Source organism: Poecilia reticulata, linkage group LG9 (genome assembly GCF_000633615.1).
Source record: "Poecilia reticulata strain Guanapo linkage group LG9, Guppy_female_1.0+MT, whole genome shotgun sequence".
NCBI classification, from domain to species: Eukaryota; Metazoa; Chordata; class Actinopteri; order Cyprinodontiformes; family Poeciliidae; genus Poecilia; species Poecilia reticulata.
In genome coordinates, this window is record NC_024339.1 from 13,581,157 (window position 1) to 13,600,000 (window position 18,844).

General features: G+C 37.4%; 1 protein-coding gene across 1 annotated transcript in view; it reads right to left on the minus strand.

Moving 5' to 3' along the window:
* Nucleotides 1–18,844, minus strand: part of aacs (acetoacetyl-CoA synthetase) — a 38,276-nt gene that overhangs the window by 11,202 nt on the left and 8,230 nt on the right. The window contains exons 5-11 of the mRNA XM_008418035.2: nucleotides 17,509–17,606; nucleotides 16,976–17,090; nucleotides 16,610–16,691; nucleotides 16,313–16,466; nucleotides 12,255–12,335; nucleotides 9,902–10,026; nucleotides 1,334–1,398 (exon numbers count right to left, since the gene is read on the minus strand). Coding sequence (XP_008416257.1) covers nucleotides 1,334–1,398; nucleotides 9,902–10,026; nucleotides 12,255–12,335; nucleotides 16,313–16,466; nucleotides 16,610–16,691; nucleotides 16,976–17,090; nucleotides 17,509–17,606 — 720 coding nt within the window. The remainder of the gene's footprint in view (nucleotides 1–1,333; nucleotides 1,399–9,901; nucleotides 10,027–12,254; nucleotides 12,336–16,312; nucleotides 16,467–16,609; nucleotides 16,692–16,975; nucleotides 17,091–17,508; nucleotides 17,607–18,844) is intronic.

Below are 18,844 nucleotides of genomic sequence, written 5' to 3' on the forward strand. Positions count from 1 at the left end.
CACACGCTACACACACACACACATTCTTAAACTCACACAGCTAGAAACATCTCCCTTTGCCTCGGTCTCTTACTAATAAGAATCCACACACACACACACACCACACACATACACAATGCCAGCTGGATCATGTGGCTTGGGAAGGGGAAGGCAAAAAAAAAAAAAAGAAAGATGATGTCTTTCAGGACTTTAACACTAAAGTGCAAGACCAGTTCTGTAGCTCACGCTACGTTAACTGGTTCCGTTCGAAAAGATCAGATGCTCCCTGTGTTTTGTCTCAGTTTTCTTCATTAGTCTGAAGTGCGTGGAGACGGTTTATCTACACAAACGACAGAGTCTATTTCATGGATCAAAGAAAAGTCTAATTTATAAACACTATTTTTAACAACAGTTGCTATTTTTGAATACTTATAATCCTGACTAGAAATAAAAAAGAGCCACAGAGATCAGTCACATTCTGAACTCTGAACAGCATTTAAATGAAAGGAGTTGAACTTCCCTGTTTTATTGAGGATTTATAAATATCAACTGCAGATATTAAAATCCCTGCTGAAGTTCAGACAAATATTTTGAAATTGTGTTTTTCCGTTCAGTTAAAAATCTGTGAATGCAGCTCAAGTTTAAACACTGCATCATTAAAACAAAATTCAATTCAATGAGTTTATAATCTTCTAACATTCTTATTCCCTCATATATTTCACAAATATCAAACTTCAGGATGGGTATTAAGATGATGCCCAGTGCTTATTTTTCCAGAACACATAAAGCTTTCCATGGCCTAAGTAGTAAAACTGTAGTCTGATCTGACCACAATACTGTTTTTGCTGTGTTTGTCAGACGCCCTACACACATTAGGTGACTTCTGAAAACAATTTGTTGTGGTGGATTTTATTTATAGGTGTCATACAGGGTTGCATACAAATGAAACAACACATTAGTCACATTAAATTCCAATAAAATACACTGGAGTGAGTAGATGTAATGACAAAGAAAATGCGTACAAGTTCAAGGGAATTCATATTTTTCCAAGCCACTCTTGGTATTTACAGCACTGGAACCGTTTTGGTCGCCAGAAATAAATATAATTAAAATGTTGTCCATTTTTTTTCATAATCATAATCTATTCATATTTCATCCTCTAAGAGTATACGAGTGGGTTTTTCTTAGAAGCTCGTCGTTATATCTATGTTTGTGTTTGCCCTTCAAAGTTAATGCATGTGTGTGTGTGTGTGTGTGTGTGGGTGTGTGTGCGTGTGTGTGTGTGTGTGTGTGTGGGTGCGTGCGTGCGTGTGTGTGTGCGTGCATGCGTGCGTGCTGTGGATGGGTTACTCACAAGGTTTGAGGTTCTTCTCCTGCACCAACGACAGCCACTTAGCCCCAGTGCCAAAGATGGTGATGCTAGAAATGAGAAAAGTGGACACAGACATGAATTTTGGGAACAAAAGAAAGAAAAATGAATAATTCCTCAATAGTTCATTCTAGTGACAGAATATTAGTTTTCTGGGAAAAAACAGATTTGTATCAGAGGTATCAAGAATCTTAGTCACCATTTATAGCCTCCTACAGGTATTGTACTCTAAATTATGAAGCACACATTGCTGGATAAATGAAGAACATTCCAGATGTTTTCCTGGAACTTTCTGCAAGAAAAAAATGTGCACACTCTCCTGTTATGGACCATGCAATAGCATGCCCAAAAAATGTAAAACTCTCATATTATTATTTATTAACACCATTGAAAACTTAAAATAAAAAAATTAATTACGCGAAAAAGAAATGTAATCTATTTAAGAATTTGCACAAATCTCGGTTAAGAATTATTTAATGGTAAAGAAATTGATAAATGAACCATTTTTAAAATAAAAGGAGGCGATGCCAGACCGCTGGAGTGACTGTGACATTGCTGCTTAGCCAGAACCGTGGTATTGCTCCATTTATTGCTTCACTGAATCTGAGCTGAATGTAAATAAAAGCCTAAAAGGGGCACAAGTTACTGAGCAGCCTTTGCCCTTAATCCCATCTGCTCCAATGGAGCTGCTCAGTTGCCTGTTGTACTTGGAAGCTCCCAGTGGAGAAGAATGAGTCACTGTGTAAATGTAAAGCAAGGTGATGCAGAAACGCAGCCCGTGTGCTCAGTTAAGCCTCGATAAAAAATGAGGAAAGGGGTGACTGGGAATTGACTTTCACCTGAACAAACACAAAAAGACTTGCAGAGTATTGGCCAGACAAGGAGGACAAAATGTCTCAATTTTAGATGCTCCGCTAGGAAAAGTATCGACAAAATGTTTGCACTTAACAATCGTGAAATTGAATGATTTCAGAAGTTTCCTTCTTGGTGAGTGGAAGTCACCCTGGCAGCTGACAACAGTTGCACAACATGTGTGGAAGGCATGAAGGGGCGAAGCGTCACTTTTTATTGCAGGCGGTTTTAATTTTGGAACCAAACAAAAGGGCCTTTTAATGTCTGTGAATGGGAATATCTGCATTCTCGTCCTTTCAAGTTATTTTTGTTGACGTCTTAATCAATCAACTTGCCTCTTATCATTGTAATAGACAATTTGTCCACTCAAAAACAAACCCAACATCTATCTGTATGTGGAAGACACAATCCTTTGGTGCTTTATTGATCAAATGGCCAAGAATCAGTTTGTGATGAAAGCTGTTATTTGTTCCACTTGTGGTTAATAGATGTGGCAGATGGGGTGAATGACCGGAGCGAGGGTGAGATGGGGTGAAGTGGTAAAGGTCCCAAGAAGAATTGGGTGGTATTGGGTGGAATGAAGCCACGTGTCTGATGCATTTACTCCTTGGTCATGTTGATTCTGATTAACTTCTCTATTGACTACAGCCACAGGATGCCATTTTAAGCAATAAGGTTCTGAAAAACTGAGAATTTGGAGACATTTTGCCAATTTTCTAAAATGCTGTATCCATGAAAGTTGGTAAATTTGAATAGTATTAACCCTTTTGATTTTTGTTTTTTTTTTTTTCTTTCAAGAGAACAGAAAGTTGCATGGTTAGGTTTCTGTTTGCTGTAAGCGGTTATCTGAATTAATTCCACTTTATTACAGTTTTAAGGCATCAGAGTTCAATAAAGCATAATGTACTCTCCGGTCAGAAGTTATACACATTCAAAAGGACAAAGGCCAACAATTACCAGCTTTCACTGATGTATTTTAACCAGTTTTGGGGTGGAGAGATTTTAAAAGAATGTATGTTGTATAAATAAGAACTGGGTGAACAAACTTCAGTTTACCGAGTATTAATTATACGTACTGGTCAAAATTTAACCATACACCCCAAATATACACATACCGGTACCTATTTTCGGATTAAACTTTATGAATTTAATCCAATTAATAACGCATGATCCCTTAAGAACAGTTAATACCTGATCTCCACATTTGGCTGCAGCCATCTGACTCCACAGATGACACTCCTCCCCAAAATCTGTTTGTCATCTGCACACAAAGTCCCTCTCTCTTTCATCCATCATCCCTGACCCCCTATCTGCATCTGGATTTGTTCGTTGCTTGCTGCCATGGAAACAGCCCCGCCGCTCTGATTGGAGGCAGGTGGCCAGGTGCGGCTGCTAATTGGGTGTTTAAGATGGAGGGAGGAGGAGAAGCTGCGAGTCTTTGCCTCTGGGGGTTGTGTGACAGCATGACCTGACGTGTGCGTTTCAAGGGGGACGTGTAACTGGAAGCTGCTAAATCAATAAGAGATGCTCAAAAGCAATCAGACACAAAAACACCTCAGAGCAATTATTGCATTATGCGTCCCCGCTCCACGTCGTGATGCAGCAGCTGAAGCTCCACTTTTCATTGCGTCTATTCTAAACTACCTTTCCATTTGTTCTCTGGCAAGTAAGTCACTGGGGTGTAAATAAGAGCCTTTGCTCTCTTCACAGGTGTCCCGGACAAAAAGGAACCATGCAAAACTGCTGCTTGAAGGAATACAGTTTTAAGATTAGCAAATATTTAAGCGGTTCTGAAAGCTAGGAATAGTGGATCTTTTTGTAATTTTAACACAAACTAATACTAATTTTGTGGCAAACAGGCCAGTTATAGCAATTGTAGTGTCCTATTTTTGTTTTAAGAAATTAAACATTTCATTTAGATACTGCATTTTTTTTTTTCATTTTTATTCCCAGTGTGGGTATGACACAATAACTTCAACTTTATTCTTTGTTCTAAAGAAGAACAATTGACATTTTACACTGTCAATAACTGAACAATGAATAAACTGTCGCTTAAGTCTTGTTAAAAATAATCTTCTGCCACATCAGGATTTGACACAAATGGACAAGAGATTGAAGAGACAAGAAGATCCTCTGAGAACACAGGAGCTTCAGGAGTCACACTCACACACAGAACCTGTCAGAAATTAAATGCTGTAACCTTTTCTTTGCTACATGCAGGAATACATTCAATTCTGTTTCCACTTTGGTCCGGCGGGATAGTTTCACTAAAATCTTTCCTATGTACACCTTGCTCATGGGAAGTTGTCAGTGCATTCAGATGTTCTGTGCTTCACACTGCATCAAGAGATTGCAGTCTCTGTCAGAGCATGGAGTGCCCTTCAAAATTACTGGCATCCCAGGACGAGGTGTGTAAAACACCCTTAAAAGTACTTTTTCATTGTAGTATTCCTAAAACTGTGAAAGACAGGAAACATGCCATTCAAGTAATGTTTTTTTTATCTTCTGGACGGCAAAGAAATCTCCAAACTCACTGTTAGAAAATTACAGCACAAAGTGGTGCTGAGGTCTAGTGGACTTTTCTGTCCTACTAGCACAAATGGAAACATGTAAATATGTTAATTATTAACTTTTGATGAGACCAAAGTTGCAACAGATACTCAATAACAAATTATTAAATGTTTAAGGTGGCTTATGGTTGTTTTATAATGTCTCCTGGGATTTTAACTGAAACTAAGAGCTTTTTTCCAACAAGTACTCCAGGTGGGGTGAAGAGACAGAGGCTCATGATGCCGTGAGCCTGCATGACATTGTAATCACTTTGAAATGTCTCAAACATTCAAAATAAAAACAAGATGAACTCTTATAAAGAAATTATGGACTGTCACCGAATCTTTCAGCAGGATAATGATCAACACAGAAATCTCTGTAAAAATCTTTTATGGCTGCAAATAACTGTGGATGTTGCTGTAGTTTTGACAGTGGCACAGGTGGAAAAAATAATAACTTAATTTGGTTTCTTAATTTAAAAAGTAAAATTACTTCAACCAGAAGTTTGTAAAAAAAAATAAAAAATCTACGAGAAAAAACTGGAGATTATCAGCAATTTATTTGAAGATGACAGAACTTGATTAACCTGAACTTTGTGGCGTTCCTTGGTTAGCCTCTTTAGAGCTTCATTTCATGGAGTGATCAAAAATATCAGCCTTTCACTATGATTATTTTTTGTAACATTCTGACTCAATACTGCATGAACCATTATCAGTTTTTGCTTCAAAAAACTATTTCAAAAGGTCAATAGCTCAAAAAACTGAGGCATAGGAGCAATTAAATTATTAGCATCACACAAATGACTAACAAAATTCAAGGTAAGAGGCAAAGCCTAACAGTAGGTTTTACGTTTTCCAGGTCTCTGACAGTTTCAGCTCCAATTAAAAAGTCCGACGTCAGTTCAGAAGGAAAAACTGTAAAAATGTATGGCAGTCTTCCCAGAGGGTTTTATTTTCCCCCCACTGCCTTCAGGTTCTAAAGAATATGTCTAAGGTAGCAATATCAGCATCTAATTGGTTCAGGTTTCTCACAATTTAAGGTATTATCCATCTTTCTGTCATACGAGTCATTTTTTATTAAGCACTTCTGTATAGGCACTTTTGCTTAGTATATTCCAATCCTGTTCATTCAAGTTTCCCCATTAAAAAAAATTGAATGACATCATATGGTAAATGCTCAACTCAACAGGAACATTTAAACAGACATCAGTAACTTTGGAATCTACTAATAGTTCCTGTCAAAGATTTTTGCAAGAGGAGCGTTTCTTTGCAGTTTTGAAACTTCCAGGGTGTCAAAATGTCCTTTCTATTATTCCCCTCCTTGCTGAAGGCAATGTGTCATCTGTAAAGATGTTTCACACAGGTATCACTGCGTTTAAGTCTCACTTTTGCTGACCGTGGTACTTTTTTGTAACATCTGCCTGACAGAGTGTGGACAGTAATGCACAGTCACAGTCATGGACTAAAATGACAAAATTCTGAACTGATATATTTGCTGAAGGACAAACCAAGTGCAGAAGGGAGTTGAGGGCTGACAAGGCTTTTTGTGGACTTCATAATATTGGGTTGTTGTTTTTATTTTCAATTATTACCATCTCTAAACAACTTTATTCTTAAGTATTGAATCTTTGGTTTTTCTTTAGTCAAAGGAGCTGTTTGTTTTTTTTTATTGTAGAATGAATTGAAAACCTTTTCAACAATTAGGCTATTTTATTGGTTTTTAAATTGCACAAAAAAAATCAATTCGTCACATTCCAACCAAATGTCATTGTATGTTATCGAGATATTAAATGATAAGTGGTGCACAATTGTAAAGTGGAAGGGAAAAAATAACACCCCTTCTTTAAATGCCCCAAAACCCGTAAACTGAACACCTTCAGCTGTAACTAAATTACTAAAGTGAGTCCACCTGTATGTGATTCAGTCTTAGAATAAATACAGTTGGTCCATTATGGCCTGCTACTTGTTAGAAAATACAAGTCAATGGTATATTAACCCTCACAATATCTTTAACGAACTATTCTCATAGTTAAACATGGTGATGGGTGGGATTTGAGAATCTAAGTTTGCTTTGGCTGAAAATTGCAATGTTGATACTAATTATGATTTTCTGATTATTTTTCTTTCTTATCAATATCACAATTTCCCACTCCTCTCTCTGATATTTGGTATCTCAGCTACTCAAAAGCAACATTAGCTGTCGGCATAAAGAGCATCCGGAATCCGTCAAACAAGCCAAAATGCACCACAGCTGAAATATATGACCTACCAAATACTGAATCCAAGCTTTCATTTGCAACTGGAACATTGCACACACAACCAAAACATACAACCAGAGCAAAACAGAAGGACTTAACCAAAAGCATATTCGCGTTATAGAATGACCCAGTCAAAGTCTAGACCTAAATTAAATTGAGAATCTGTAAAAAGAAAATTATGTTTATGAATGCTACCAATCCAATCTGAATAAGCTTGAGACAAGAAGAAAACATGAATTGTAATGTTACTTTGTAATTACGTACTGATTTGTGTTGGAGTTTGACATAAAACTGTAATAAAATACATTGATGTTTACAATGTGATAAAATGAGAAAAAGTTATAGCGGTATGAACAATTCTGCGAGGCGCTATATTTAGGCAGTTAGATAACTGTGTCCCTGAGCAGCTTGAAGGAACAGGATACAACAATCAGGCTGACAATTTCACTAAATAAAAAAAACAAGAAGTTATCTTAAAAACTGCTCAGGGGCTTCATTTCACAAAGACAATTAAGAACACAACTGCTAAAAGTACTGGCACATTGTATTTTGGCAGCAATCATCAAACTCCTTTACGACTTACATAAACCTTTCTAAAGTTTTAATTGGAAATGCTCAGAATTTACTCTGACAAAGCACACAATCTTAAAGTGAAGGAAAAAAATATGTTCATACTATTTGTCTTTTACAAATTAAACCCATCACAGCTCACACATCTACAAACTTTAATACTTTTGCCCTTACAGATCGACCAATAGGGTTTATAAAGTAGTGTTTATGGTATTGAAAGTGGGAACGGGAACAGCAAAAAGACATTTAGCCAAGACAAGATCTGTTGTAAATATTGTGTGTGTTTTATTAAGGAAGGTGGTGTGTGAGAATATTTCTTTAGGGATGGAAAGAAAGACGGCTTGTAAAGAAACTGCAGTTATTACAAATGTTTTTTATACTGATCAGCAGAAGCTTTGGCAACCAAACTTACAGCCACATCTATTTTAAAAGTGGATCAAATCCATAATACACAAAGCTGAGCTCACTTAACTGAAGCATAGACATGATTTGGTTATTATGGTGTAGTCCCGGTGTTTTAACAGCTTTAGGACTCTTTAATGAAAGAGTAGGAAGAGCGCAGATGACTGGGGTTATCTGCAGCTATATGAAGCATGAAGTAAAGCAGCTCTGCTCTCCCACACCTGTTGCTGTGCAGTGATGCTCAGCTGTCTGAATAACGATCTTTTAACAAGACACAAATTTGACTATTTTTCAGTTGTGAACAGTCGCGGTGTGAAAGCAGAGTGAGCAAAGCATTTTTCCAACTCTACTTTTCCAAAGTAGAGTTGAAGAAATGTGATTTGCATGTCGGTTAAGCAACAGACTGCAGGCTAGCTTTCTGAGAAGATTTACTAACTAAAAAGCTAATATTTGCTTGTATTGTATCACTATGGAAGACTAGAGTAGCAAAAGAGGGAAAAGATTCTGCACAGAATAAAAAGCACTACTAAATTCAGAAGCTGTTTTGTCTGCTTTTGATGTTGTCTATATTTGAAAAATCAAACTAATGATGCCTAAACTTTAGCTGTCCTGTCCCTTACATTTCATTTTCAATACCATCTTTCTTCCTTTAACCTTGTCCAATAAATGCTGCGTCAGTAAATGGAAAACAAAAGCTTACTAAGTAATTTTGATCTGCCATCTAAAAACCCATTAAACCCTGAACAAATCTTTATTCATGGCCACCCTTCTGCATGTACAAGTTCTCAATTAGATAAGCAGTTGATTGATTCTGTGGTTTTAAAAAAAATGCTCTCTCCATTTGTATATCCACCTTATCCTGAATCTCATGAATCAATAAACAGGCATATTAATGTTTCAGACACTCTTTTCTTAAACTTCACTTTCAACTTTTAGACATTACAGCGTTTTTAAAATGGAGAAAACAAGTTAATCACATTTATACCATCAAACAAAATCGGTATTACATTGACTGTGTTGAATTTTCTCTTAAATTACAGTAAAATTGTAATTTTGAATCTGTTTGAAGACTCCAAGACTCTAACTGAAAAATAAAATCTAGCTTAAACGAACAATAACAGATTGTTATAGGACTATCTGATCAATTTGGGTAATAAGGACTTTTATTTGTCTCAGCGCTTCAACACACATCTGTCTTTCTTTAATGCCATGGTCTCTTCTCTTTCCCATTTTGAAGAGTGGCTAACGGAGAGAAATGGATCTGTGCGAGTTGAAATAAGTATATCACAAGGAAACAGGAAGTCCAGGATATAAGATGCATTGACACTCCAGCTTTAAAATATAAAGAATAACTTAAATTTTAAACTTTTTCATTTTTATTTATTTTTACAGTAATGTCAATTTCAGTGTACTGATAATTTTGACACAGTGGAGTTTATTCCCCCACTCTGAAATAATGCACATAAATTAGAGGTTGTTTTTTTCTTTTCTTCAACTATTTCTATTTGTAAGAATACACGGTGAGATTATTTTAAACCTGTTCATGTATATTTACCAGGGATGGTAATAACTGTGGAGGATTGTTCTGTAGCAGGAATGAAAAATAACTTTTCTTTTCCTCATTTGAAACCCATTTGCTTAATATTTTCACCAATGACATTCCCAAACCTTGTAGGGCACTGAAAACATTCAAATTACAATTTCAAAAGGAAACTTTATTTCTTTTCAATGTCAAACTCCTCTGTGTCCCTAAATGAAAAGGCCGCCCATTTGGAGAAAATCTGTAATAAAAAGAAAACTCTGATCACTCCTAGGATGATTTCCTTCCCAGAAACAACACAACGTTCCTGTCACCTTGTTTTTCCTGCAGTCACTCTTTCCGGTTTGTGTGTTTTTTGTGCATGTGTGCGTTGCTAACTCACCCCAGCTTGTCCGTCAGGTCCCACAGCACATTGGCTGTTGGCATTAGCGGTGAACCATCGTATAAAACCACCGAGGCCCCCACTGCCAGAGCAGACACCAGCCAGTTCCACATCATCCAGCCGGTCTAAGAAAACACACATAGACACAGATCCATCCACACTGATAAGTTATCTGAAATAAACACTCCTTTTGTCATCAACATGGATAAATGGACGACTCCCGCAGACAGCGATTCGCATGATTGCGTTTCTCATTTGGCAGCGTGCTGCGGTGCAGCTTTGGCGGCGCTCTCCGTTGGTACTAATAATGCGAATATTGATTCCACTTTGTGGAAAAAGCATCTGCAGGGCTAAAACAGCGGCTTTAACAATACCAAGTAGTGGCGACGCTTTTGGTCAGGCAGTTGATCTCTCTGTTGAAAGTAGACTAATCGTCAACCTCAAGCAGAAATCAAAGTTTTGCGGTGATTTGGGACTAGTAGACAAAATGAATTCTTCACAGCCAAAGTATGGAGACTAAATAATAGAGTTAACTGCTTCTAAAACTCAATAAAACAGAAGTTTATCATATGAAAACTTGTCTTTTGAAAGGGGAGGATGAAAAGTTTTCATATTTTAAACTTGTACATTTTATGGGCTGTGGGCCACAGACTGAGATGAGAAACCAAACAATTCTCCGCAAAAAATCCAAATATTATGCCTTTAATTTGAAGAAAACTTTTTCCTTTTTTAAAGGTGACATTTTTTGTTTTATGGTTTTGTTGAGGGGCGCCAGATTGATCCAGGTTACAGAGTTTTAACAAGACATGGACTGATGCATTTCCATACAGAAGATAAAGTTGAGTGCTCAGTTTGTGGAAAACATAGGCAGCTTTGTTCTCAGGAATTACAACTTGAATTTAACTGACCCAAATAAAACATAGCAATCATAAAATCTAAAGCTTGACATTTTTTCATCAACGTGCTTTCATCAGTTTTGTCCAGGTTTGCTTATTTGGCCAGTAATGTCAAGTTCAAATGCCATATACAACAAACATACACAAAGTTTCAACAGTTTCAGAGGAACTTGTGAAATGTGACTGGTGTATTATTACTTTCTCTATTTTTTTTTTTTTTTTTTTTGCGGTTTCACATCTGCTGCCTTTTCCTCATCTTCCTCTGCTTCTTTTCAGAGTCCTACTCTAATATTGGAAGCAAAAACCTCCACTTACATCCCATGAATTGTTGGACAGATTTGTCAGACTTCTCTGGCATGATTCTGCTGCAGAAATAAATCATAAAGTCTAGCATCTGGCGTCATGACGTGACATGAAGGAATTAAGATTTTATATCAAGATTGCTCAGGACGATTTTTAATCACAAAGTGTGTGCCAGGCCTAAAGTATAGCTCGATTTCTTCATTTTTTTTTTTTTTTTTGAAGAGAGTTAATGATTTCCTGAAGATGTATTCTCAGTTCCCCTGTCTGCTGAACACTACAGGGAAGTTCCTTCTGTTCAAAAGGAGGAAGAGACGACTGGCTACTTTCTCAACAGCGCGCCATCGCTGACGGCACACATCAGTATTCAAAGGGGTGAACAAGTTGAAAACAAGTTCATAAACTTACTTACAAATTACTTTCAGTAATTATCCAGTTATTCATACTGATACCAGTTTGTGTGCATCCTGTTTTCATTCTGGGTTCGTTCACATTGTCTGTGTGCTGATTACTTTAGATGATAGAATTTAAAGCCAAACAATTGATGCAATGGTACTTATGAACAGATTATTAAGGTGATAAAGTTATGCGGGTTTTTTTGTGTGTTTTTTTACACAGTGGCTGTGATTTAAACGTTCATATTGGAGGAAATGAAAATATAGCTTTAGCACTCGATTAGGCTTAGATATCAAATTATTTTTCTAGACATAGCTGGACGTTATCAGTTGGGGGTTCTCTAAGCAATTTGTAATAACTCAGTTTGTTGTATCTGACGTATAAAGAAAGGAAAATAAATGTGTGACATCACAAGATCAATACATGAAGCTTTGCTCAACAACTAAATTTGATTAAAAAAAAGACAACGAGGCTCCAATTAGCAACAATCCCGAGAAAGGAGATTCTAGCTGTTGTTAGGCTTCATGTGCACATCAGTTCTGAATAAGAAAAGTGTGGAAATGATTGTCTGGGCCGGCAGCATGAACCCCCCGCACAGATCTGCTCCAGTGAAACGGGAGTGAAGTGTGTTGAGAAATTCATAAGATGTCACAAACTTTTGAAGCCTTCAGAAACAAAAATAGTTTTATAGTGCAGAAAATCTTCAAGTTGGCTTTAAAATGTTGGGCGATTTTAAGTGTAGTAATTTCGATACAACTTACAGTAGTGTAGTAGATGATGACGTCACTGGAGGTCAGGTTGCCGTGGAGAATGTGTTCTTTCAGGTGCTGGATGAGAGTGCCCTGAGGAGACGAGGAAAATGAGTTAGTTTGCTGAAGAACATCGTGTTTTCTTTGATCATGAGTTACCATTACCAATTTATCTATAAAAGACGCTTTTAAAACAACAAGGTTAGCTTTACTGTAGGGAAAGAGAAAAAGATGCAGAGACGGAGATCAGAAATTTTATGGCTTTACAAACAGAACAGAAGATTAAAACAAAGAACAAATAAAGTTGGATCAAATAACAGAGCTCCATTTTTGTTAAACACAAGAGACTTTGATCTACATACTGAATATACGGAACCCTACAATATTATTGGGACCCCCTGCAAAGATGTGTACAGCTTTAGCACAAAAGTGAGATTTTAAGGGTTTTAAACCTCCTTTACCATCATTCTGCAAAGTGGTGGCAAAAAATAAATAAAACAAGTTGTTGTTGGGGCTGCAAGGCAGCGCAGTTGGTAGAACTGTAGCCTTGCAGCCAAAGCTCCCGGTTTGAATCCAAGCTGGGGTCTTTCTGAATGGAGTTTCCATATTCTCCCTATGCATGCTTGGGTTCTCTCTGGGTACTCCGGCTTCTCCCCATAGTCCATCCCCATAGCTTGACTGTTAAGAACATTTTCTCTCTAATCTGTGTGCCTGTATAATTAATGTATTGTAGGCTTTTCACACATCTTTACCAGGCGTGTCACTACTTATTATGGGTGCTGCTTTTTCTGACAGTTTTTAATTAAATCTGTTAAAAACCATTTTAAAAAAATAAAGATTTCCAGTAAAATTTGTAAATAATATTTTCCCTGTGTATGCCGTTTGTCCAAATAGCACAAACCACAAAGTCAGTGCTTGTAGCCTCAGCCTACAGTCTATCTATGCTTTGTTTAACAAACCAAACTATTTGTGGAAAGGTTCGGGTCTCAGACTCTTCACAGCTGGTTAGGTCATTATTGCTGGAGGAGAGTGTAAACTGTTGTGAGCAATTGTGCATTTTGGGTCTACAGTTCACCCTTTTTTAACAGGTGCTTCACCTACATGTATGTGAGTGTGTGTCCGACTTTGCACAGAAACTTTGGCGAGGTTCAGCTGCCATCCCCGCCGTTTGGTCTGTGCCATTTTGCCACTGACAGGATGTTAACAGAGCCGTAACAAAGCAGAAAGCAGAACAGTACCACGGCTAATTGGCTGAGGCAGTGAGGACTGCTATTGTCACAATACGACACGTTTCCGGCAGCACATTACGGTCCAATTATCGTCCGGATGCAAAGAGGGAGGAAGCACAAAAGAAAGAGATGGGAGATGGGGACAAAGGGAGGAAAAAATGCTAGCGGAGAGAGAAGGGAAAATGTGTGGATAGGGAGGGAGAAAAATATCGAAAAAGTGAAGAGGTTTAGATAAAAAACAAAACAAAAAAAAGAAACAATGGCAAAGTTGGAAAGACTGAAACAAGAAAGATTGTTTTAATGCCTGAGCAGGAGTACTTTAATTAAGTATGAACAGTGTTATTTTTATGTACTACTGTCATTTTAAAATCTCATTTATCTGCCTCTTACAGGGAAAATTGTCATTCAACCATTCAACACTTGCAGAACAAAGAACAATTGCTGCGCTCATGGGGCTCTGCTGCCATCTTGTGGCGATAGAAAGTATGATAGAAAATTGTTTTGTCAATCACAGTTGCTCTGTGGGTTTAAAGTGTTATCAGTCAGCAAATCACAAAAGTTTGGAGAGCTTAACGTCCATCAGTTGCTTAGAAAAAACGGTGTATATAGAAGCAGAAACCTACTGAAGTAAACACTAATTAACTAAATAAAATATTATTTAGCATCCAAAAACACAACCCTAACGTGTCAGTTGTGTGTTGTGTGAAGTCAGTGTAGATACATTGACTTTAAAAAGAATGAATGAAAGTAAAAATTTGCAGTGCTGTGAGCAAATATGTGCCCACTTTTGGATTTCTTACACTTTGTGTACAACACGTTTCACCCATCTATCCACCCATGCTGGAGATTGGCAGCAAAGATTGCTACCAATCTCCAGCAATCACTGGACGAGAGGCAGGTACACCCTTGACAGGTCTGCAGTCCATCACAAGACAGAGATGTTTCACTTAAAATTAACTATTAAATCAGACAAAAGAAAAAAAAAACTGTCAACGCTGATGCGCTTTACACTAAGAGTCAGAGCAGACTCCAGGGGTCTTTTGAGTGCAGAGGACACTAATAAAGACCTTTTTTTTTTGACTCTGCGGAGGCATCGGCAGTCTTCTACAGAGCAGTCTGTGAGGACAGTAGCTTATCTACAGCTGAGAGGATTAGATAAGCTCATCAGGAAGGCCAGCTTTGTGCTAGGATGCCTCCTGGATCCTGCACCAGTGGAGGGAGTCAGAGCAACTGAAATAACATCAGTGCAGGACAAAGTTCACTGCTATGGATGAAGCTGTTGCTGAACAGGAGACGTCCTTCAGTAACAGACTGCTGCCTCCCAGCAGCTGGAAGACTTTTCAACCATCACTGCTCCCAAGAAACTCAAACTCACCACATGTTTACATTCCTGCTGTTATTTGCATAGTACTTGTTTAAAATTTCTTAATTGTCTGTTGCCGCTTCCTATACTTTTTAAAGAACTCTACGTAGTTGCACATTTCATTGTATTTGAACATGCTATTTTTAATACCGGTCCAGTATAATTTCTCCAATATTGTACATTTTCTCTACAGTTTTTTATTCTGCTGATACACATCAATTTTCCCCATCGTGGTAAAATAAAGAATATTTCTATTTTATAATTTTCTATCTAGGCTGCGTCAGAATTTTCAGGGGGAAAAAAATACTATTTGCAAAGAGTCTTTTATATTATCATGAAGCAACTTGGATCCACTCTTGCTCATGCTTTTCTTAAGAGTTTTAATTAATAAAAGCATGAATTGTGTGTTTAAGGTCATACCAAGGCATCTCTATCAAATTTCCATACAGACTTTTAAAAGAGTTAACATTTGTACATCTTTAAGAGTGACAGATGTCAAAAATGTTTTTTTCTCATCTGTTCTTGAATTTCTTTAGACTGGGGAATGATGTTTGATGACCAAGTCATTTAAATTTTACTAAAAAACAAAAGAAGAAAAAGTAAGAGGGAAAAAGCTCTAAAGTAAAAACACAACATTCAAAACTTTTAGGAACATCTCTGAAAACAAGTGTCTTGTTTTGCCATTTAAGAGCCTCACTGGCCTCAGGAGAAACCCAAAATGAGGCACCATGGACATCTTTCTGCCAATTTACCATTTCCACAGGAGGTCACTTGTCTTCTGCATTACTACTGGCACAGGCAGCCTTTTTTTCCCCCATCTTTCAATGCTGGTTTGTTTTGCAAGATTAACTCTGACATTTGAAAAACCATAACAATTACATGTGGTAGTGGGTTAAGCGCTGCACCGCCATGACAATAGTTAATTGTTCCCAGTCAGCGGTCGGCCATAGTTAGTCAAATTAAGGTTAGCAGGCGATGGGTTAATTCTAAAAATGATTTCAGACCCGAAGAATAAAGTGTTGCTGACATTGTTTTTCGAAACAAACAGGTAGAGAAGAACGTGCCGGTTATTAAATCAGCAAAAGGAGACGGAAATCCATAACAAAGGTCTTTCCAAGAGTCTAAATCGACCAACACATCAAATGAAAAAAAAAAAAGCTATTTTGTTGACATATAATAAAACATTACAGAAGCATTGTGGTTAAAAGTTGGATCTTATTTTCAGGAATAGACCAAACTGCTGTAGTTATCATCGATACAAATCAGTTAGACAGAAAATTATGTTCCAACACCTGAGATCATAATAAATGAACAAATACAAAAAAAAAAAATCATTAGTATTTTAAACCGAAATTCAGACATCGCAGGTTCCCAGGAGAGACTCTAAAAGCACAACAGCCTGAGACATTGACCAGTCAATCGATGCGTGATGAATAGTTGTTGTTTTTTTTTTGTTACATTCAGAGATTGATTCTTACCCCAGCTGAGTGGACCATACATTTAGGAGCTCCTGTAGTTCCAGAAGAGTACATGATAAACAGAGGATGGTTAAAAGGAAGCTGCTCAAACTCCAGCTGGGGGAACTGGTCACTGTCGCCACGACAAGATGCCAAAAAGTCATCCAGGAATTCACTGCACATATAAGAAAACAAAAGACGAAATGAGAATTACCACCTTGGGAAGGATGCTTGGAGAAATATTCCAAGCATCCTTTTTCTAAAAGAAAAAAATAACCTAACTAATAAAGCTTCCAGAAAACGTTTTTTTACACACACCTGTTGGGAATTTTGGAGAGGTCAGTCTCTTCCTTGGATAAAACGTAGGGAATTACAACCACTTTATTCAGGTCAGGTAAACCTGAGATGGCAAGAAAGAGGAACAGATATTGAAGCTTGTGTGTTCTCTACAAATATTTGTCTAAAAAGCAGGAAAGCTCATGGATTTCCAAGAGGGAAGCATTTATTGTTGTCATAAGATCTTCAATGGATGGAAAATAATTGCTTAAAAATGAGTAATATTAAATTCTGACCATTAATAAGCCTTAGTTAAAGAAATGTATTCAAATTTGTTGGCTTTAACATGATTCTAAGTTTCTTTTACCCCCCAAGAAAGCAAAAACACTGGATTACATGAAAACATACCTTTCACAACGTTTCTCAGCTTTTCCATGTGGTCGTGTGTTTTCCCATTGTACACCACAGCAGCAACTGAGAAGATCAATTTGGGCTGAATTTGAGAAAATCTGTCAAGGACACCCTAGAAGGGGAAAAAAGTAAAGAATTAAAACCAGTGAGTAAGGACAAATATTGGACTAAAATAACTTTTGATTCTACAGAAATTTTCATGAAGGAAAAAAAAAATATGCAGGAAATAAAACTTACATGTTTAGTCTAAGTTTTAAAACAATACTGTCAGTAAGCAACATGGTAAACAGAATCACAGGTAGGTGCATGAAAGCAGTAATATTCATCAGGATTGTAAAATGTAATAATCATACCAGCCTGAGGGGGCAGCAACAGATCAGACCAAATAAGCATACTTAAAAACCTTAATATAGCGCATTAAAATATTTTTGAAATCTACGGCCATAGTTTAGAAACCAGGACAGTGTTATGAGTTTTATAAACCTATCAGCAATATCAGTTTAATGTAAATAAATCCATCCAATCCTCACATTAACTCCAAAATCGACTGACGTGGAGCTCCAAATGGCACCGATGCTGGCTGCTGCTAGCATGGCTTCCACTGCATGGATGCCGTTGGGCAGGTAACCTGATGAAAGAGAAGATGGGGTGGGGGGGGGGGGAAGAGAGCAAATTAAGTAGAACAATCACAGGACAACTTCTTGCATCTTACACATTCAACCAATGGATAAATTCACTTCCTGAAAACAAATGGGTGTGTTTTGAACCAAAAGATAATCACAGACAATTGAGTTTTAATGTACACTTATCTCACTTACCTTCCACCTTACTGTGGTATTGACAGGATAAGCCTATACCACAGGAGACAGTAAATGTGTACGCCACCGCACACTACCAACTTCAAGATTTATTTCAAAAACGATAGAAGTATAAAATCACACACATGAACAAGGAATGCAAAAGACAGCATGCTCGAAAAGGAGTAGGAAGAAGTAAGAAGCTTATGAACTTCTACCCCATAAAGATTAATAGGAAAAGTCAAGAATAAAGAACAAAAGAGGAAAATGAAGACAAGAAGATGATAATGTGTGACCTGAGGGATGACTAAAAATAAAATTCTTTTTCTTTGTTTTTTATGATGAAGTCAGCATCATGACTTCTTAATTAGTGCTTAAAGAGTTTGTTAGTCAGTCTTAGTTTAGTGTATTTCAAACGTAATCGGAAAATAAACAAAATGTATAAAAATCCTGACCAGGGGCAATATTTCTACTTTTTTTCCTCCATTAGGACAAACAATAAGACATCAGCTGTCTAGTGGAAAACAAAGAGCAGTAATGAAAAATTCTTGTCGTGAACAAGGTTTATTTTCCATCTCAGCACAGCTCTATCATGACTCTGCAAGATTCTCAATCACATTATATAAGTAACACTGAAGCATCTGTTGCACACAGATTTGATCTGAAGTTTCATTTCACCGGAAGAGAGTCTAAACTTTATTATGTCATAAAATAAATTAGACCACACCATGCGCAACATGGAAGCTCCTGAGCTACCTTTAAACAGAGAACCGTCTCACTGATAACCTATATCTAATCTGACTGACTAAACCTATAACACAGCCAGTAGTTCCAGTCTGAATGGTCAAAGGCAAACAGAAACTGCACCGTGACGTCTGATGAATCATGACTTATCAGCCACGTCTGCTTGCTGCGCCGACTCCCGCTGCAAGCAGGAAGCTCATCGAGGCAGGATGACACGTTCGGCTGACGGATCACCGCCCTGCTACACCGGCTCCGATGGCTCATCTCATAAATTACCCTCTTACTGTTGAGCGGGAAAAATTGCATCATGAATCCTGATCTCACT